Below are 21,429 nucleotides of genomic sequence, written 5' to 3'. Positions count from 1 at the left end.
TCTTTGTCGGGTTTATTTTGGGAAGATTCCTCAGGCCGGTCCATGGATTCATTTTGGATTTTTTTTTTCTTTCTAAATATTTGTTTAAATCAACAAAAACCAATATTTATCGTATCTTGGCCTTCAATCGTTTATTCAAATCAACAAAACCAATTATATATATAATAATTCACAAGTTCCTGTTATCTCACATTGTGCTACTGTGCTACCCCTACAGATTTTAAAGCGCCAGTTACAAGCCGCTAAAGCATGCTAATATTGTCAGCTGCTGTTCAAATTAATTTACATACCACATCCACTGATCCACTCTTTAACTTCATATTAAATCCCAAATGTCACCTTTATTATAATAAAGTTTCAATATTTTGCAAAATCCATAGAAAAAATGAGGCTAAATGTAAATGCACCTAAAACTACGCACGACTGCATAACCAAAATAACAAATGGAGTTCAATTTACTTGCGATCGATCGCTTGTATGTTGTGGTGTTTAAAGAATTCTCTAAATCCGTACGCGCTGACATCATAGTTATACTGGAAATACAAAGAAACAAAGGTCAAAAGGGTAATTATACAAGACTTTCAAAAATGTATGACCCATCTTGATCATTTTTTTTAAAATGTACCCGTTTGAGATGTTAGAGATAAAACATAACCCGAATCAACTCATTCATAAGCAACTAGGTTATAAATTTATAATTACCACATTATACGATGAAGTTGAAGTTTACAAAACTTACAGGTAAAACTTTCACCGAGTACTTTGTAACATTCATGTCAACAGCTCTTCCGTGATTATCTGCCTGTATCAAATCAACAAGTCAAAAGGGTTAAATGCTTTCACCCCACTATTCAATATTTTTAAAAAACACAAAAAAAGTTGGTCAATAAAACCCAACTCAACGCGATTTTACCAGATTTATAGTGTATTTGGATTTTGTTTCAAGAAATATCAAATACTTACGTGCGACGGGCTATGAAACATTTCTATAAATGGATAATCCTTCTTTTGTCGGGTCATACAGAATCCAATATATTTTGGACACTCGACCTGAAACACGTCATAAATAACAGAAAATCATTAAAATTAAGTATGGTTAGTAAGTGCATTTATAAAAACAAGAGTTGTGACAAATAACTAATATTATAACTAAGATTACAAAAACAATGTTGTGACATAAACAAGCTATTTATTTAAAAGCTTGACCCATTTGACCTTCTCAGCTATATATTTCAATTTGACCCATTTGACCTGCTCACCCTTTCGGCCACATTTTTCAATTTAACCCAACCATTCACCCCTTCAGCTATACTGTTCAGTGTGACCCTTTTAGCTATATTTTTCAATTTGACCCGTTTGAGATAAACGCAACCAAAAATCAACCCATTCATAGTTTTTAGAGTATATGATCGTTTTCCAATACACGAATTGTTGAACGTTTAAAATTGGCAATATTAGAATAACCAACTTACGCGCAAAAATTTAATTTGGGGATCAAACTCAGCAGCAGCTTCGTACAAGACTTTGTCAAGATGTTTGGTATAATTACTCCTGCAACAAAATTAAGCTCATATAAACAAATAAGTATACTGTACAAAACAATATGCAAAACAGCAAATAACAAAGATATAAATCTCATACTTGATGGTGAACGCAACAATCACCGGGTGACCTTGATGTAACAGATGAACGAATTCACGTTCTGAAGTGAAATTAATAACCTTAGATGGCCCAAGATCCTTTGGATATCCAGTGTAGTACCTTTAAAACTAATAGTTAAAATATGATACAATATAAGAGACTTAAAAGAAACAAACGATGTTAGAACAATAATGTAAAACGTACTTGCAGGTGGAACGAAGATTAATCATCATTTTGTCAAAGAACGTTTGCTCCTCCATCAATATTTGTAGGGATTGAAACGAAGGAATCAACAGCTTTTAATAATCTGAAAGACATTAAACACAACAATTACATGTATGTATGTAAAATGACTAATGTATGCAACGAAGCAAGTGCATAGAATTAAGGATATGCTTAAACCGCAATGTATAAACATAATATCAGCAATTATCTTTACATATTTAAGATGAGCAGATCATAATAATAAAAAATTATGCAAACCTAATTATGTGAAAAATAAAAAACAAACGAGCCAAGCCATTTGCAAACTGCTGGAATAAAGCTCGTTTAGTTATCAAGCCGAAACCTCAATAAAGCTTGTTTAGTTCCAAAGCTCGATCCTTGTATTGGAATATCGTTTAGGCTCGTTGATCCTAGTGAATTTTCAATTTTATTTTCACTCTTTTGTACTTCTATATATTAATTACACACTGACTGCACAACTAGCTGAGCTTAGTGTCACAGACCAAATATTTGAAGATCGAATCGCTTAATTTGTGCTTAACGCTTGGGTTTGCCAGGCTCTTCTCGGACATTATTGAGCACTGCCTCAACGAGAAAGGAGGCGTACATGCCTAGTTGCGATTGCCTTATGAATCCAAGGCAGGACGAAGCCTGCATACCCGGATCATAAGTGGACCAATTGGATGACCTTCGGGCGTCACATGGAGTCTAAGAGGATTGCTTCGTGACATTAGGCTCGTTAAGGTTTCCTCAATAATTTAAAAATATGTGTATACATTAATTAATAAACAAATAATAAACGAGTCGAGCTCGAGCTTTAAAAAACGACTCATGAGCCGAGCTCTAGGCCCATAAAAGAACCGAACGTTCGAACTGTTTGTGAATCGTTCGGCGGGAAGTTCATTTATGTTCGTTTATTTAAATAAATGAACGAACATGAACAAAAAAATTGTGTTCGTTTAATTAAACGAACGAACATGAACACATCTTCCGTTCGTCATTTATGTTCATGAACATACGTTTACTTATGGTCGTTTATGTCAGTTTATTTGTGTTCATTTAAGTGTTTTCATTTGTGTTCGTTTATGTTTGTTTGTGTTCATTTACATTTGTTCATATATGTTCATTTTTTTAAATAAACGAACCAGACATAAATATGTGTTCGATTAAGTGTTCATGTTCGTTTAAAGTTAAATGAACGAACATGAACATGCCCTTGTTCGTGTTCGTTCGATTCATTTATAGGCTTTCTAGAATACATCAGTCTCAATCTCTAGGCCCTGCCGATTTTATTTGTGTTATTTGTATTCGTTGACACATTCATTTTCGTTCGATAAGTGTTTGTGAACACATTATTTCCTCATTAACAGACATGAACAAGGCTTTGTTCGTGTTCGCCCTGCTGAGGTCTGTTGAGTGGTGAAACAATGTCTATTCTCAAGTCCGGATCGATAATTAAACATGAACCATAATTAGGTTAAATTAAAATTAAAAGAACATGAAAGTGAAATGATTCAAAGCAGTTACTTGTGACTGAGTGGTAAAAAACAAAAACCATAGATTGGAAAATTGCAAACAAACCAACCGTGAACGCTTTCAGTGGGTTTCAAATGCCTTCCGGACCAGGTGCTTTGTCACCATGATATAATGTTCATTTTGTTTTGTTCGTTTAGTTAGATGAACAGAGCTTGTTTATATTCGTTAGTTAAAAGATTTCTTTTATATTTTATAATATTTTAGTTCTAATAATAAACCTTAACATTTAAAAGTTACAATTTTTTTCTTGCTTGTAACGATTTTCTTTTTATTAAAGTTGTTTGTTGATCGTTAAAAAAAATATTATAATTTTATTGTTTATGTTTTGTTTGTTTTTATTTTATAGAGTCTAGCTTTAACTAGCAACAAATTTGACATGTGCTTCGTTAACATTATCAGGATAAAATCATCGATCAGGAGATGATTATGTATATGATTATTATTATCTCAAGTGCTTAACTATATCTTTAATTAAGGTGATTGTCTAATGTTTTAGATTAAGAATGTTGGTTTTCCCCCTTAAATAGCATATGTTCGTTTGCGTTTGTGAACAAGTTTAATTCCTTAATGAATGAACACGAACAAGATTTTCCATTCGGTTAGTGTTCGTGAACAAACTTAATGCTAAACGAACGAATATGAACAGGGCTTCTTTTAGTTCGGTTTGATTCGATTTGGTTTGTTTACAACCCAAACCCTATTCATGCATGGTTAGTGATTTTAGACACTTAGTAGTAGTGTTGGTATTAATCTCTTTCATGTATGCATTTGATATGTATACAATTAATTGCGTTATTTCTAGGGATGACAACGGGCCGGGTGTTGGTAATCTTATGCCCATATCCATTTGTAAAAATGTGTCTCATACCCGGCCCATTACCCATCAAGCATTTATCGGGAAATTGCATGTCAGGTATCGGGTATACCCGTTAGGATTTTCAAGTAAGCACGAAGCTTTGACATTAAGATAAAAAAAATATATAAACTCTACTACAACAAATACAAATCATTACAACATTCATTCTGTAATTCTAACAGTTACAACTCTAGATAAACATACATCAATCAAAACAACACTACATCGAGCCGAGCCAACGCAACCTCCTCACGAAAATTTACCCTCTTGACTCGATTGCATCCCAACATTTCCTTTACGCCTTTACACCGACGGTGTACAACCGAAGAAGCATAACGTACAACCAAACCTCCATAACATTGGCACCATCAAAACTTAATACTCTTTACAACTTTTCGTTATTACCACTTTTACAAAATAATCAATCAAACACAAACTACTGGTCATAACCCATGGCTACAACCGGGACTCGAACCTTGTGCCCTCGGTTACCTTTTAACAAAACCTCCCCGAAGCTGTAGTTCCCGGTGACTGACCGAACAGTTAGAGTCACCGTGAACTTACCCGATGCGCCTGGTTTAAGTGTCATGGCTTGCGGCCTCGTTTCAATGGATACGGCTGGTGACATTCGGGCTGTGATCTTGTATGTTTCTTCTTCATTAACGTTTATGACGGTTCGGGTCACGGTTTGGGTTCGTACAAGATGGGAAACCGCGATGGATGGTGAGTTTAGATTGTACGGGTGGCCGAGGGTGTAGTTGCATGGTAGGTGTGTGTAGTTTCTTATTTCGTGTGAGTCGAGCCCGGGTGTCGTGCATAAGAACCCGATATAATCTTCATAACCTTCAAAAAGGAACTAAAAACATTTTTAAGTAACGTTTTTTATTTGGCCCGTTTGAGATGAAACATAACCCAAATCGGTATGTAGTCAACTCAGAAACTCTAAACAAACCTATAATGGGCCCGTGGGCTATAGATAACTAAATACCAATAATAACTAGTAATTAATTATAATGAACAAAAAGTAAATGGGCCAAAAGAAACATACCTGCGTCGAAAATGAGGCCCGGATCCAAAGCGGCCCGGGGGTTAACATGACCGCTTCCATAATCAAATGGTGTGGCCCGGACAAATGTCATGGTTTCAGAGCCCGAATATTGTTGGGCAAGGATCGGGCTCCCGGCTCTATCAAGTGTATTTGTGGTTGTCATCAGGGCTGATTTGATAGCGGCCGGGCTCCACCGAGGGTGCTTCTGCTTAATGAGAGCTGCGATCCCGGCTAAGTGTGGTGCTGCCATGCTGGTTCCAGAGATCATGGCAAAGTGTTCTCCTGCACAAACAAAAAAGTATTCAATTATATTAGCTAGAGCGGGTAAATTCGGCCCGTCAATTGGTAAAAGCAAAATGTTTAGCTAAAAGGAGGTATTGAGTTGTATTATTATTATTATTATTATATCAGATTATCAGCTAGAGCTGCCAAATAAGACCTGTTGCTTGTTAACGAGCCGGTTCAAATTATGTATATCAGCAGGTGAAAATAATTGGTAAAAGCAAGGAATTTACTTAATAAGAAATACTCAGACCTCAGTTATATTATTTTTTAGTTATATCAGCTAAAGATAACAATGTCGACCCGCTACTTGTTAATGGGCTGATTTTGTTTTATCAGATCAAATTGGAAAAAGCAACAAATTTAGTTAAAAAGTATTTAAATTTAGTTTTTAGTTATATCATTAGAGCTGGCAATTTTGACCCGTTACTTATTAACGGGCCGACTCAGATTGTGTTTTATCTTTAACATGCCAAATTTAATTAAAAAGAAATACTTAACTATATCAGATTATCAGCCAGAGCTGGCAATTTCGACCCGTTACTCGTTAACGGGCCAATTCATATTATTTTTTATCTCTTAACAGATCAAACAGGCAAAATCAAGAAATTTAGTTAAAAATAAAACGGGTCAAAAAATGGTCCAAAGTGTAATTTTAACCTATGAAATTAGCCTCATCTGTTCCATCGGGGGACCATGAAGCCCAAATCAAAGAACCCGGTGCTAGAATATCAGGCTTCAAAAGATCCGCATCTCGAAAGCTGTAATCTTTTATATTCGGGCCTCGGGCCGAGAACAATGCCACCATTGGTGCTGATTTGTGAAGAACGGGCTCCAGCCCGTTTCCAATTGACCCGACTGCTTTAAAACTCTTTACCCGGCCCGTCCAATCCCTTGAAGTCGAGACATTATAATAATCAATAAGCTCCTAAAACAGTACAAAAAATGTTATAGTGATTAAAAAGTTGGTAACTCAACGATACATTAATAAACTAGTACAGAAGTTGGGGTGTGAATTTCTAACACGACACAAACCTAACACGAAAATCTCAGGTTTAAGTTTAGTGTAAACGGTTTCGGGTCAGTTCTGGGCCGAACACGCAAACCCGTTTAGCTAAACCAGGTGGGTTCGCGGGTTGGCCCATTTAACCCAATTATTTTTTTATATTTAGAATATTTTATATGTCACTAAATGAATTAGTTGGCATTTAATGCCAAATTGTAAAACTTAAGAAGAGAAATTGACATAGGATTTTATAATTAAAAACTAATTGTATTATATGCATTTGTATTTTTTGCTGTAAAATTGAACATTTAAAGTATTAATACGCGGGGAAAAAATCGGGTTAAACAAGTTATGTCCGTGTTGACTTGCAAATACTTATGTTGTGTTCCGGTTCATGTGTTTGACACGAACTTTGGGTCCGTGACGGACCCGCCAACATGCGAACAAGACCAGTTTAGCTCTCCTACACACGTACCTCTGACTTGCTGACATCAGTGATGATATTTCCTGGCATGCCAACAGGCACCGGGTCAAACTTTGTGCCCGGTGATGCGTTTTCCACAGCAAGAACGAATCCAACTACACCAAGAGCCTTCGCGGTTTCGCATGAAACTGAGTAGGATAGTAAATCGGACCTTATTATGTGTTAAAGTTGCAAACTTGATGTTTAAAATGGATTTAACGAACTTATGGACATATAAGGCTCGTATAAAGAAACCCTAGATCTAGTTTTGAGCATATTAGCCATAAAGATCCAAGCTTTACGTTAATTCGGGTCAAGTTTGGACCACAAACGGTAAGGGAACGTTTGGGGCTAAGGCCGAATCATAATAAGTGTATTAAGGTCGCGAAACGTGCGATGAACCGAACCCGTGGACAGCAGCCCAAGCAAGTTCGCTTACAAATATGTTCGCGTGCATATAAGTTCGCTTACAATTAAGTTCACGTACATATAAGTTCGCTTACAGCAAGTTCGCTTGATATAAGTTCGCTTAATGTAAGTTCTCTTAATGTAAGTTCGCTAATGTAAGTTCACTTAATGTAAGTTCGCTTACATTTATGCTCGCTTACATATCCAAGATTTGATTACATTAAGGCTTGATTACATTGGATTACCTGGATGGTTCGAAAGCAAGGGTATGGCAGAAAGATTACCAAAGAAAGACAAATATTAAAATAAAGGAAAACTATATATATGCTAAGTAAAAGTAATCTAATACAAGACCGTTAGATTAGATCAGCCGAGTATTGATACGTGTAACTTATATACAGTTAGCAGAGCTCAACTAAAGAAAGGATTAACTATTAACGGAGAAAGAAATAAGATCCAGGTGAGTTTCTAGCCCCATCTCCTTGTTGTGTTTTCGGGGCTGTGTGCATACTCGATGTGATTGTTAATACACTTATCCTAAGTGATAAGTGTATGCCTTATGTGATTATGTGAAAGTTATGAATGATTGATTGTCGGCACGTGAACGATCTTCGGATATTGCACGTGCTGTCAAGTTGTAATGCTATGAATATTGTAAGTATGATATGTATGCCATGTATGATTTATATGTATGAATTGAACGTTATGAATGAATGCTTGTCGGTGCGTGAACGATCTTCGGATATTGCACGTATCGGCAGTGAAGGTAATATGTAGTATGTCTAGTGTGAATCATGTATGTATGTAAGCACGTAATGAAGTGAGTATGTGTGAAAGAACGATCATATAAAGAAAGGTAGAATGAATGGAAGGTATGGTTAGGAAGGGAACCGGCACTAATAGTATCGGCGAATGTAGGGAACCGACCCTAATAGTATCTGCGAATGTAGGGAACCAACCCTAATAGTATCGGTGAATGTAGGGAACCGACCCTAATAGTATCGGTGAAGGTTATAGTGCGAAATGCTCTTTAAAACGTATATGTATGAATGGAAGTATGTAAGTAAGTATATATGTAAGTATGTAAGGAAATATGAAAATACGTGTCTTCAGATACGTATGTATGTATGGGAATGTAATGTATGTTGCCTGATTAACTAGAATTCACTCAGCGTAGCTGACTTTTAGTATGCACGCAGGTGAGTAGGATAAGGCAACTCGCTTGAGGGGAACACGTGGCATTGGATAAGAGGCTGGCATCGGAAGACTCAAGATGTTTTATGTTTTATGTTTAATGTTGTTTATTTTGAAAGACAGGTTGTTTGTTTAAGACAAGTTTTGAATTGATATGAAATGTTTTATAAAAGATTTTATATTCCGCGTAAGTTTTTATTAACTCTGATAATTAGAACTATGATGATGAGTAAATCCAACGTCCAAATGTGAGGCACCGGTAACGGGGCCTTACAAGTTGGTATCAGAGCAAAGTTCAAGAGATTTAAGCATCCTACATGCTTAGACTCGAACAGAGAATGGGATTTAAGTAAGAAAAGAAAGAAGATGCCAGTTCAAGAATGTCATGTGTCACTCTAGCAAGCTCGGTAAAGGTAATGTATATGATTAATTTCATGCATAATGTAAGAATGTGTAAGGAAGTTAGCTTAATTGCTATAGAAAGAATATTTGAATGTTAGCTTAATTTCTAAAGAAAGAATGTGTGTATGCTAGCTTAATTGTTAGGGATAAGAATGTAGGTTATATGTATGTTATGATTGTGTGAGAAGTAGGAACTAGCACAAGGGAAATCACAAAGAGAAATATGTAGAACCTGAGGAGTAATGTAAAGAGTTAATTACACTTGGCCACTGTCGTTAACTACTTACCTTACGAATCATGTGCTAAGTAATTCCTAGAGTGATAACGTTTGTGTTTCCTTAGAGATAAGATAGATGACTGCTACAAAAGGGACGAGCGCAAAGAGTCGTACTGGACGCTGTGGTAAGACACATGCCAACCAGACGCCTATTGAAGAAGATGTGTCAAAGCGATATACAAAAGTAGTTGGACATCGACTTTAGGAAGTAATGAAGAAGGATCATGCTTGGAGCTTGTATTCATGAACACTAAGGGATTTTCTCAATTGTTTTGAAATACAATGCCAACAATGTTCGCTAAAGCATAAAAGGTAGTCCAAACTAGGGAATCCTAGTGGAAGCAACATGAAAGAAACGGAGATAAACCAAATAGAATGAGTCAAGACATGTAGTATGCCTGCAGTAGTTAACTCCATAAGGGAACTTGCTGGGATCGGGAGTAACTAAGCGAACGACGAGGAAGCGGAGATGAACGAGAAGTACGGGTGATTGTCAAGATATCCTAAGTGAGCATGCATGAAAGGATGAGGCTACATAGTTTAGCAAAAATAAAAGAAGACGCTAAGAAGAATGTAGTTGTGTACCTGAAACTTTATGGAAGAGACCACTAGCGATACTTTCGTTAAAGTATGACAACGGTTAAGAATTGTAAGGTAGAACTAGAGGGACGTGAGTTCCTTGCAACTCTTTATGATTGAACTTAAGAGAGTTCGATGTCGTTTGGGGAATGGATTTGACGTTTGAGTTTAAAGATCATATGCATGTAAGAGTAAGTTGATAAGGTTTATGTCATTGGATGGCAGTACAGTGACGGTGTGTGGTAATAAGGAAAGTGCAAGGCTTAACGTCATTGCGATAATAGAAGCTGAAGGTTTGTTAAGACGAGGGTGCAGTGCCAACCTGGCGTTTGTTGTCAAAGCTACGGCCGACAGGAAGGAAATTAAAAATGTTCATCTAGTGTGTGACTAACCAGAAGTGTTCCCATAGGACCTTCCGAGTTACCACTGGAACGAAAGGCAGAATTCCAGATAGAGTCAATACCAGGAGCACAACCCTTCGCGAAAGCACCTTACCGTATGTCGCCGTCCAAGATGAAAGAGTTAATGTCCCAACTACAGGAACTCCTCGACGAAGGTGTTATATGCCGAGTATTTCCCTACGGGGGTGTACCGGTGATGTTCTTGAAGGGAAAGACGGAAGTATGAGAATGTGTATAGATTACTGCGAGGTGAACAAACTTACTTTGAAGGATAGATATTTGTTGCCACAAATTGATGATTTGTTTGATCAAATGCAAGGTGAGATTTGGTCCTCGCAAATAGACCTCAGAGCAGGCTATCATCAGTTGAAGGTGAAAGAGGCAGACATCCCTAAGACAACATTTCAGACGCGAGATGAATACTACGAGTTTCTCGTGATATCGTTTGGATAGACGAATGCTCAATCAGCATTTATGGTTATGATGAATAGGGCATGTCATCCGATATTAGGACAAATATGCCATTGCTTTCATAGACGATAGTTTTGATTATTCAAGGGATAAGTCCGACCATGCTGAACACTTGAAAGAGGTGTTGGAAACGCTGAAGAAAGAATAATTGTATGCTAGGTTTTCAAGGTGTACTATTAATACATGTCATAAGAATTTTGATATCTCTTCAAGCAGAAGGAACAGAATATAAGACAAGAAGATGGGTAAGGCTGATAAAAGAATTGTGATTTTGAAATCAAGTATTATCCTGGTGAGGCTAATGAGGTCGCTGACGCGCTAAGTCGTAAAGTTGAAGAGGCTATCATGACGATTAAGTTGTATAAATTAGTTAGCACTTCGGATTTCATGAGCGAGATCTGCAAGACGCAATAGAAGTTATAAAGAATGGGAGCAAGATGAAAAAGAAAAGGAATGAATTATCGGGTTACATAGAGATTTGAAAGATAATACTGCTAGAAACCATGATACTAACTGGGTGATTGTGGACCGTTTGAAGAAGGTGCTCACTTTATACCAATATGAGAAGCCATCTCATCGGAAATGTTAGTTAAGGAGTTCATTAGCAAGATTGTGACAAGGCATGGAGTGCCATTGTCAATTGTGTTAAACATAAATAGTCGGTTTACATCGGGGTTTCGAAAGGAATGAATTTGATTACAATGAAAGCGGATACTGATGAAGGTGAAACCCTTAAGTAGAAGTCAAACGAAGATGAGTTCATGATATGTAATAATTTTGGAAGAATATGATACTTTTCCTACACAGACAAGAACAACCGCAATTATTACGAAGGTGAAAACAACAGTAACGCAGAAAGAGGGTACAAGAAACCAAGGACAAAAGCTAGAAAGACATGCAAGGAATGCATAGAGATGGCTTAGACTTATGTTATTGGAATTAAGTCTTAACATGAATGATTAGTGTGTAACTGATATTCATGTGATCACCAACGAGAAGTCCTTTAGGTCGGTAAAGAAAGAATGGTATCATAAATATCCATATGAAGGCCAACACATGCTCAGAAAAGAAGCTGGTTAAAATAAATTGTTATGATATGTCGAACAACCTGCTATGCAGCAATAGACAACATTATTCAGAGGACAAGACGAGATTTGATTAGTTGAGAGAAGAAAGATGTATCAGCACGGACTTCATGATCAAGCTACCTTAGACAGCTATAACTCATGAACCCTACGTATTGATGCAAGGCTGAGAATGAAAGAAGGTTTAAATGGTGACTTAAGAAGCTTTCGACAAGTTATGCAATGGATGTGCTCAAGGGTTGCACGGAGTGTTCTATCTCAAAGAATAGACAAAGGGATTTTAAGAAATAATCCTTAAGGAGAAACTGGTAAGTACAAGAAAGAAGAGCATGCTTGAGGAAATGATGTGTAGTTGCAAAGTCTAGATAAGGAAACATATCATCGAGGACTTCATGCACAATCTACCTAAGACAGCTAAAACTAATGAACATCACTCGATTATTGTGAGACAAAGGATAAACCGATAAGTTAGGAAGCTAAGCCTGTTCAAGAAAGTATGTGAACACAGGAAGTATTCCTTTTACAAGGACTAAGCAGGTTTCAAGGACGAAACCTCTTATAAGGTGGGTAGACTTGTAACATCCCGAAATTTCTAATAATAAATAATTAATATATTATTTATTTAAGACCGAAAAGTTTACTTGAGTTAATAGAAAAATAGTAAAATAATAAAGATGGAAGGATAAGTAGGCTAATTGGATGTAATTAATTATGGAACAAAAAGGAAAGATGGGCATAAGTTCCATGGGCTTAAGGGAGTATAAACACACCTTAAAACCCTAATCATTTCCATTTTCATACATCTCTACACCATAGCCTACACCATCAAAACACACACTTAACCCAATTCGCGTTTTTGAGAAAACCACCCACAAAGACACAAAGATTTCCGGAGATCTAGCCGTCGGATTGGTCTCAAATTTTAAATGAGTGTTCATGGTATAAAAATGAAGATTCCCACCGATTAGATCTTCGATCAGAGGTCGGGAAGTAGGGTTTTTATTAGCAAAACCATAGCAGCTCAAAAGTGAAGATTCCGGCGACTGTTCAGATGTTCCGGTGACTGTAGCGGTGGTTGCCGGTGAAGGCGAGCTGATGGATTTGTAGATCGGGACAAGACGGTTCTGTGGCCGCTTGAATCACTCAAATCATAGTTCGTTTGATATGGCTTTGAGCCTCTCGAGTGATTTCAAACAAAAACCTCAAAGGTACGTTTTTGTTAAAAAGGCTTACTTTTCATGAACGGATTTACATGAAAATTGGTAGGATGATACATCGGGGCATGATTATTGATAAAGTAATGAAATTGATAGTAAACGGGTTAGTTGTTTCGTTTCGGGTAAAACGAGTAGTGTTCGGTTTGTGAAAAGAACGAGTAAACGAAGTCGGTTTTGCATGAAACTTAGTAGGATAGTAAATCGAACCTTATTATGTAATAAATTTGCAAACTTGATGTTTAAAATGGACTTAATGAACTTATGGACATATAAGGCTCGTATAAAGAAACCCTAGATCTAGTTTTGAGCATCTTAGCCATAAAGATCCAAGCTTTATGTTCATTCGGGTCAAGTTTGGACCGCAAATGGTAAGGGAACGTTTGGGGCTAAGGCCGAATCATAATAAGTGTATTAAGGTCGCGAAACGTGCGATGAACCGAACCCGTGGACAACAGCCCAAGCAGGTTCGCTTACAAATATGTTCGCGTGCATATAAGTTCGCATGCATATAAGTTCGCTTACAATTAAGTTCACGTACATATAAGTTCGCTTGATGTAAGTTCGCTTAATGTAAGTTCGAATGTAAGTTCGCTTAATGTAAGTTCGCTAATGTAAGTTCGCTTACATTTATGCTCGCTTACATATCCAAGATTTGATTACATTAAGGCTTGATTACTTTGGATTACCTGGATGGTTCGAATGCACGGGTATGGCAGAAAGATTACCAAAGAAAGACAAATATTAAAATAAAGGAAAACAATATATATGCTGAGTAAAAGTAATCTAATACAAGACCGTTAGATTAGATCAGACGAGTATTGATACGTGTAACTTATATAGTTAGTAGAGCTCAACTAAAGAAAGGATTAACTATTAACGGAGAAAGAAACATGATTCAGGTGAGTTTCTAGCCCCATCTCCTTGTTATGTTTTCGGGGCTGTGTGCATACTCGATGTGATTGTTAATACACTTATCCTAAGTGATAAGTGTATGCCTTATGTGATTATGTGAAAGTTATGAATGATTGCTTGTCGCTACGTGAACGATCTTCGGATATTGCACGTGTTGTCAAGTTGTAATGCTATGAATATTGTAAGTATGATATGTATGCCATGTATGATTTATATGTATGACTTGAACGTTATGAATGAATGCTTGGTGCGTGAACGCTCTTCAGATATTGCACGTATCGGCAGGGAAGGTAATATGTAGTATGCCTAGTTTGAATCATGTATGTATGTATGTAAGCACGTAATGAAGTGAGTATGTGTGAAAGAACGATCATATAAAGAAAGGTAGGACGAATGGAAGGTATGGTTAGGAAGGGAACCGACCCTAATAATATCGGCGAATGTAGGGAACCGACCCTAATAGTATCGGCGAATGTAGGGAACCGACCCTAATAGTATCGGCGAATGTAGGGAACCGACCCTAATAGTATCGGCGAATGTAGGGAACCGACCCTAATAGTATCGGCGAATGTTGGGAACCGGCCCTAATAGTATCGGCGAATGTAGGGAACCGACCCTAATAGTATCAGCGAATGTAGGGAACCGACCCTAATAGTATCGGTGAAGATTATAGTGCGAAATGCTCTTTAAAACGTATATATATGAATGGAAGTATGTAAGTAAGTATATATGTAAGTATGTAAGGAAATATGAAAATACGTGTCTTCAGGTACGTATGTATGTATGGGAATGTAATGTATGTTACCTGATTAACTAGAAATCAGTCAGCGTAGCTGACTTTTAGTATGCACGCAGGCAGGCCCGGCCCATGGGCAGGGCAGGTAGGGCTCAGGCCCCCGGCCCACAACTTTTACAGGGCCCATTAGTTTTTAAATGTCTTTTATATATATAAGTATTTTTAGGCCCAATTACATTAAAAGGAGGCCCAGTTACAAAATAATAACCAGGGTTTGGATTTTGGAAGTTTAAACGTACGTACAGTAACTTGCACATCACAACTTCTAAAACAGCAGCGACCATCTGACTTCATCTGACTTCCGACGACAGTTTTTCCGGCCAACGGTGATCGAAGTCTGCCTCCTATTACAGGTTTGTAACTTATTTTAATTTTCTATTTCAAAAAAGGGCCGATTGGAACAAATAAGTACTTACTGTCTATTACATTATTTGTTAATGATACATTCTTAAATAAAAAAAAGTGAAAACCATGTAACAAAAGTTCCGATTGGAATTTCTCAATTCTCAGTTTCTAGTTTATGTATATGTTGAAAGTTGCAACTTGCAAATAAAATAATATTGTAGATTAATAACAACTTAAACATGTATAATTGTATATTTGTATTATTTTATACAGTATATATATATGATAATTGCCGATTGAAACATGAGACTTTTGAAATATATATATATATATCATGACACTGTATGCACAGCATCACATGTACTTATCAGTTTTTAAAAGCGAAGTTATTATTTCATATTTGATAATTAATTACTAAATACTAATTAGCTATGTTATTATTTGTTTTTCAGACATTATGCCTCCCAAGTCTAAACACTTATCCGGTTGTCAAAAACGTAAAAAGAGAAAAATAGAAGAAGAACTAAGAAATACACAAATAAAGAAGAATGCGAAGATACATACGTTTTTCCAAAAGCAACCTCAAAGTTCTAATGTAAAAGAAAAGGATGTACATGCCGATGAAGATCATGAAGATTTACATGTTGGTGAAGATGGTTATGGTAATGTTGAAGGGCATGAAGCTAATTTCAATATGAACGGAGATGCTCATGATCATGTTAATGGTAATACTAATGTGAATGAAGATGATGTTGATACTAGTGTGGATGAGGATGAAGTTGATGCTATTTTGGATAACGATGATGTTAATGTTAATCCGAAAATTGATATTTTTGATCCTACAACTTGGGATGGACTTAATGCTAACTTGGTTAATGTTTTGGTAAAGAAAGGTCCAAAATGAGATTTGACTAATAAAAAGGGTCCCGCGGATAAACTTGGAAGACGTTTTTCTTCAAGTTTGTATACAAGAACTCTATCAAATAGAGAGACTTGTGATAGAACATGGCTAGTGTATTCAACGGTGGTTAACAAACTATTTTGCTTTTGTTGTAAACTATTTAGACAAGGTCCCCCAAAAGGTTCGTTAGATGGTGATGGTTATGGGGATTGGAAGCATGCTAGTGATAGACTTAAAGATCATGAACTTAGCTTTGAACATATGAGGAATATGCAAAGATTGTTTGAAATGCGACAAAGGTTGAATTGTAACCAAACGATTGACAAAGTAGCGCATGACCAATTTAATAAGGAAAGAGATTATTGGAAAGAAGTCATTTTTAGAATTATTGCTCTTGTTAAGTTTCTAGCTAAGAATGGTTTAGCTTTTCGCGGTACAAATCAGAAGTTATATCAGAAAAGTAATGGGAATTTTTTGGGATTAATCGAGATGTTGGAAGAGTTTGACCCAATTATTAAAGAGCATGTGCGGCGAATCATGAATGATGAAGTTCACGTACACTATCTTGGACACAATATCCAAAACGAGCTAATCCTTTTACTAGCCGACGAAGTTAAATCAGAAATCATCAAGAAGATAAAGCAAGCAAAGTATTACTCCATCATATTTGATTGCACCCCGGATAAAAGTTATCAAGAACAAATGACTTTAATTGTGAGATATGTCAATCTAAACTCTAATTCTTTAATTGTTAGTTTTATTATATTGCTATGTTATTTATACTATTACAAATATATTTAAATATTAGGTATGTGAATTTAAACGCCAAACCTATTACTATTGAGGAATCTTTTCTTGGTTTTATGATTGCTAATGATACAACGGGTAAAGGACTCTTTGATGTTACGCGTGAGGAATTAAAGTCTCTTGGTCTTGATATCAATGATATGCGCGGCCAAGGCTATGATAATGGAGCCAACATGAAAGGAAAACATCAAGGGGTTCAAAGGAGATTCTTAGATATGAATCCTAGAGCTTTTTATACCACATGTGGTTGTCATAGTCTTAATCTAGTATTATGTGACATGGCTACCACGTGTACTAAGCTGAATATTTTTTTGGAACCATACAACGGATTTACAATATCTTTTCCAATTCTAAAAAGAAGTGGCAAATTTTAAAAGACAATGTTAAAGGATTGACTGTTAAGCCTTTGTCTGCGACTCGTTGGGAAAGTCAGGTTAAGAGTGTGAAACCTATTAGATTTCAACTATCGGATGTAGGAGAAGCTTTACTTGAGGTTAGGGACACCGAGGGTGGTGATCCTAAGACAACAAGTGATGCTAATTCATTAACAAGGAATGAATTTAGTGATTTTGAATTTATAGTATCAATCATTATTTGGTATGAAGTATTATCAAACATGAATGTGGTGAGTCAAAAGTTGCAATCCAAGGATATGATAATTGATGATGCTATTGATCAAGTGAAGAAGTTGATTAATTACTTCAAGAAATATAGAGAAGAGGGGTTGTCTAAGGCGATCAATGAAGCTAAGGAAATTGCAATTGAATTGAGTGTTGATCCAATATTCAATCAAAGGCGTCCGATTCGAAGGAAAAACAATTTGGGGAGACTTCAAATGGAGAAGATGTTTTATTTTCAGCGGAGGAGGATTTTAGAGTCAATTACTTTTAATGTATCGTTGATCATGCGATTTCATCTCTTGAAAAAAGATTTGAACAATACCAACAATACGAAAAACTATTTGGTTTTTTGTTTCCTAAAAAGTTGAGGGAACTTGGAGAAAAAGATCTTAAATCTCGTTGTTATTGTCTTCAAGATGCATTGAAGAATGGTGAAGAACCTGATATCAATGCTGAAGAACTTTATGGAGAGTTAAAGTTGTTTGAGACCTTTTTACCTGGTGATGCTATAAGTCCTTTAGATGTTTTAAACAATCTGAAACAGGTTCGTTTATACAAATGCGTTATTTTATTATTTTTTTACCTTGTAAAATTATTAAATCTTTTGATGCTTTAATCAAAATGAAACAGGTAGATTCTTACCCTAATGCATTAGTTGCATATAGAGTGTTGTTGACTATTCCGGTAATAGTGGCATCGGCAGAACGAAGTTTTTCAAAGTTGAAGTTGTTGAAGACCTATTTACGATCATCAATGTCCCAAGAAAGGCTTAATGGATTGGCGATTATTGCTATCGAAAACTATGTTTTAGAGACCATAGATTACAAAGATTTAATCGACGGCTTTGCTTCCAAAAATGCCAAAAGAGCATCACGATTCGTTTAAGTACTTTTGTTAGTTCATTTTGCTAAAAAAAAAACTTTTGTTTTATATTTTAGGGCCTTTTATTTTTCATGTCCCAGGCCTTGATTTTTTTTTTGTATTCTCGGAGATGGCCCTGCACGCAGGTGAGTAGGATAAGACAACTCGCTTGAGGGGAACACGTGGCATTGGATAAGAGGCTGACATCGGAAGACTCAAGATGATTTATGTTTAATGTTGTTTATTTGAAAGACAAGTTGTTTGTTTAAGACACGTTTTGAATTGATATGAAATGTTTTATGAAAGATTTTATATTCCGCATATGTTTTTATTAACTCTAATAATTAGAACTATGATGATGAGTAAATCCAACGTCCAAATGTGAGGCACCGGTAACGGGGCCTTACACTTAAGCGCCTATAAGATATATCCAGTCCTGAGAAAACACACCCGCCCGAAGGCCTACTGGTGGTAAATCCCGGATGCCCTCATGATCAAACCGAAGATCACCAAGATCCTGGTCTTCATTCATGAAGCCACATATGCTCTCCTCAAAGTTTTGTATGTATGGATTAAACATGGGTCTCCATCGAAAAATCCATACTTGAAAGCTAAAATTGATTAAGAAAAAAAGGAAAAAAAAGAGGAGAAATGTTTATGTCTAGCCTACTAAAAACATTTTAACTTGTACCATAACATATAACATGAGACATTCCATTCCAACTCCTACTAAAAACATATTTGTGTTAAAAGATTTTTTATTAGGCTCAATCGAAAATCGAAATTGTTTTCAACTTTTCTTTTAAAGATAGAATCCTTTTCGAGTTTTCATTATTATATAAATAAATATATTTTACAACTTTGATGTCGCTAAGCCCCTATTAGGCCATGTGGTGACAACAAAGTGGTACACAACATTTTTTTTTAAATTTGACAATTAAACGGTTTTCGTCTCGACTTACCATTAAAATGCCCGAAACAGACAACGTTAGGTTTATACTAACGTCCGGGTTTTACCAATCTTTTTGTTTACTTCCGGAGTCGTAACGAACGTAACCGAAACCGACCGAATTCACGTCGAATTGCAGCCACGAACCGAAAATGCTTAGGTTTTCATCCTAGTATTACCAACTCACCGTCACAGCCCCCGAGACCGACAAAGCTTGGGTTTTACCGAAGGAACAAATGTTGTTTTTAATATTTTTAATGTTTTATATGCTAATCAACCGAACCCACGGTAGTGCACAACTGCAATGCGATGAGTACATAAACATGTTCAGCGTACCTTGCACGTTATCTGATCTGTCCGGCACAATAAACAGGGTAAAAAACTAGTTTTACTTATAGAATAACTAACTTTTAATATATAAACAACTAGCTTTTACCCCCCTCGTATTATGGGATTATTTTACATTATTCGTTTCTAATATTTATATATTTATTTGTATTTTAATTTTATTGATCATAAGATAGTTAATAATATACTTAGGATTTGAAGATTAAAGGGTTTCACATATAAATGAAATGTTATAACCAGTTTAAAAGCTATATGGGTTTAGTGAGACCAATGTCCCGTTTATTTTTTTACTATAAAATTGTTTCTTAGTTATATATAATATCTTTTTAAAAAAAATTGGATATTAATTTTTAGTATATCCCTATTTTATAGAATTTTTATATCAAATATTTGGCGATATTAATTTTTTTAATGAGATGTTATAACACGTTTAAGGGCTATCTAGATTTGGTGGGACCCATACCCGTAAATTCGGGTTAAATGGATGAGAAACCTTCATTTATAAATTAAACAATCCGGTGGCTTAAGAAAATGTATAGACCAGAAAGCTTTTAAAAGTTTAGTTATATTTAAGATTATTTGTATATATAATATATGAGTCATGAGTGATTTAAGACACTTTATTTTGTAGTAATTTACAATATATTTAACACAACGTACAGCCACAATGCATGCTGGAAAAAAGGGTAATATGGTATTTCAAGTAAAAAAATCTCACATTCATTACAATTTTCACCTTTAACTTTAGTTAACTTTTTTAAAATTAAAAAAATAGTTGCAAGTTTACGACATGAACATAATACTCTTTTTCTCAAATTAAGTGAATGTCACATGTCAATCCCGAACAACAGACAATGAACATATTACACAATGATAAATAGAAAGACAAATGATGAGCATATAGACACAATGAAGAACAAAAAGACACAATAACGTAATCTTTATTTAAAATTTAATCTTTAATATGAGTACTAACTGAAAAACACAATGACCAAAATCTATAATACACTGCATAGAAAAACCCAATTAAAAACACAATGATCAACCAATAACACAATTTTTTATAAGATAAAAAAACATTTGTAATTATGGTGATTTTAAACAAAAATGTTGTATGAAAAAGTTATGTATGCTTTAAAATGATGGGAATTGACATGTGTCTTGCATGTGAAGTGAAAAGTCAACAAAAGTTGGTTATTACCTTTATGCACTTCTCATAAATTTTAACCCTTAAATTAATCTATATCATTCAAATCTAAGATCAATTGATTAGATTTCTTCTCATTCTTCTCATTTTTTTTGTCCTTTGGAATTACCATAAATAAAAGTCGATGACAATGATTTCCAATGGTTGATTTGTATTTGAAATGTCTAGCGTTTACTATTGATCAGCTACATGTTGCATTATTTAAAGTAAAAAGTAAATATAAAGTTATTAATCTTTGATAAATTTATCAATACCACATCAAGTTGTATACCAATAAGTATATTTCAAATGTAAATCATTATTGTAACATGTTATTTAACATGTAACTTAATATATTGTAAAAAAAGTACACGACTTAGATTAATGTTGAGTTTCATTTTGGGTTCTCATAGTGTTCCTTGAACTTAATAATATTTGTTTGATTTTGTTTTAATTTGTTTTTATTTTGAATATGTTTTGACATTTGCTTATTATTTGATTCATATGATTATTAGGGGTTTCCTGTATTTCGTTGAACTGATTCGAATTTAATTCTTATCTTGAATGTGTTTTATCTTAATTGAACGGTTGTATTGTTGTCTTTATATTTTTG

At 35.4% G+C, this 21,429-nt stretch overlaps 3 protein-coding genes across 3 annotated transcripts; 1 reads left to right on the top strand and 2 right to left on the bottom strand.

Annotated features, from left to right (window-relative positions):
• Nucleotides 1-951: 951 nt before the first annotated feature.
• Nucleotides 952-1,983, bottom strand: LOC143566251 (uncharacterized). Its single transcript, XM_077053000.1, has 4 exons — nucleotides 1,846-1,983; nucleotides 1,642-1,761; nucleotides 1,473-1,551; nucleotides 952-1,050 (listed from the first exon to the last, which is right to left on the bottom strand). Exons 1-4 carry the CDS (start codon nucleotides 1,899-1,901, stop codon nucleotides 952-954), a joined length of 354 nt encoding a protein of 117 aa, XP_076909115.1. The 5' UTR covers nucleotides 1,902-1,983.
• A 2,395-nt stretch (nucleotides 1,984-4,378) lies between these two features.
• Nucleotides 4,379-7,342, bottom strand: LOC143566250 (subtilisin-like protease SBT2.6). The gene is made up of 5 exons (XM_077052999.1): nucleotides 7,282-7,342; nucleotides 7,070-7,206; nucleotides 6,249-6,516; nucleotides 5,307-5,588; nucleotides 4,379-5,101 (listed from the first exon to the last, which is right to left on the bottom strand). Exons 1-5 carry the CDS (start codon nucleotides 7,340-7,342, stop codon nucleotides 4,695-4,697), a joined length of 1,155 nt encoding a protein of 384 aa, XP_076909114.1. The 3' UTR covers nucleotides 4,379-4,694.
• Nucleotides 7,343-16,306: 8,964 nt separating this feature from the next.
• Nucleotides 16,307-18,357, top strand: LOC143566249 (uncharacterized). The gene is made up of 5 exons (XM_077052998.1): nucleotides 16,307-16,695; nucleotides 16,854-17,118; nucleotides 17,214-17,744; nucleotides 17,837-18,016; nucleotides 18,103-18,357. The coding sequence occupies exons 1-5, from the start codon at nucleotides 16,307-16,309 to the stop codon at nucleotides 18,355-18,357; spliced, it is 1,620 nt and encodes a 539-aa protein (XP_076909113.1).
• Nucleotides 18,358-21,429: the final 3,072 nt, after the last annotated feature.

Source organism: Bidens hawaiensis, unplaced genomic scaffold (genome assembly GCF_021521415.1).
Source record: "Bidens hawaiensis isolate Kalapana, Puna unplaced genomic scaffold, B.hawaiensis_p1.1 tig00022778_1, whole genome shotgun sequence".
Classification (NCBI taxonomy): domain Eukaryota; kingdom Viridiplantae; phylum Streptophyta; class Magnoliopsida; order Asterales; family Asteraceae; genus Bidens; species Bidens hawaiensis.
The sequence above is the reverse complement of the archived record's forward strand: the minus strand, read 5'-3'. Positions and strand labels throughout refer to the sequence as shown.

Coding starts and splice junctions, on each gene's coding strand:
- LOC143566250 (XM_077052999.1), bottom strand. CDS start 7,342: ATGGCTAATATGCTCAAAACTAGATCTAGGGTTTCTTTATACGAGCCT. Junction 6,517..7,069: donor CTGATGTCAGCAAGTCAGAG/GTACGTGTGTAG, acceptor GTACTGTTTTAG/GAGCTTATTGATTATTATAA. Junction 5,102..5,306: donor GGGCCTCATTTTCGACGCAG/GTATGTTTCTTT, acceptor TCCTTTTTGAAG/GTTATGAAGATTATATCGGG.
- LOC143566249 (XM_077052998.1), top strand. CDS start 16,307: ATGAGGAATATGCAAAGATTGTTTGAAATGCGACAAAGGTTGAATTGT. Junction 16,696..16,853: donor AAGAAGATAAAGCAAGCAAA/GTATTACTCCAT, acceptor TTTAAATATTAG/GTATGTGAATTTAAACGCCA. Junction 17,745..17,836: donor TAGAGTCAATTACTTTTAAT/GTATCGTTGATC, acceptor TTTCCTAAAAAG/TTGAGGGAACTTGGAGAAAA.
- LOC143566251 (XM_077053000.1), bottom strand. CDS start 1,901: ATGGAGGAGCAAACGTTCTTTGACAAAATGATGATTAATCTTCGTTCC. Junction 1,762..1,845: donor AATCTTCGTTCCACCTGCAA/GTACGTTTTACA, acceptor TTAGTTTTAAAG/GTACTACACTGGATATCCAA. Junction 1,552..1,641: donor ATTGTTGCGTTCACCATCAA/GTATGAGATTTA, acceptor ATTTTGTTGCAG/GAGTAATTATACCAAACATC.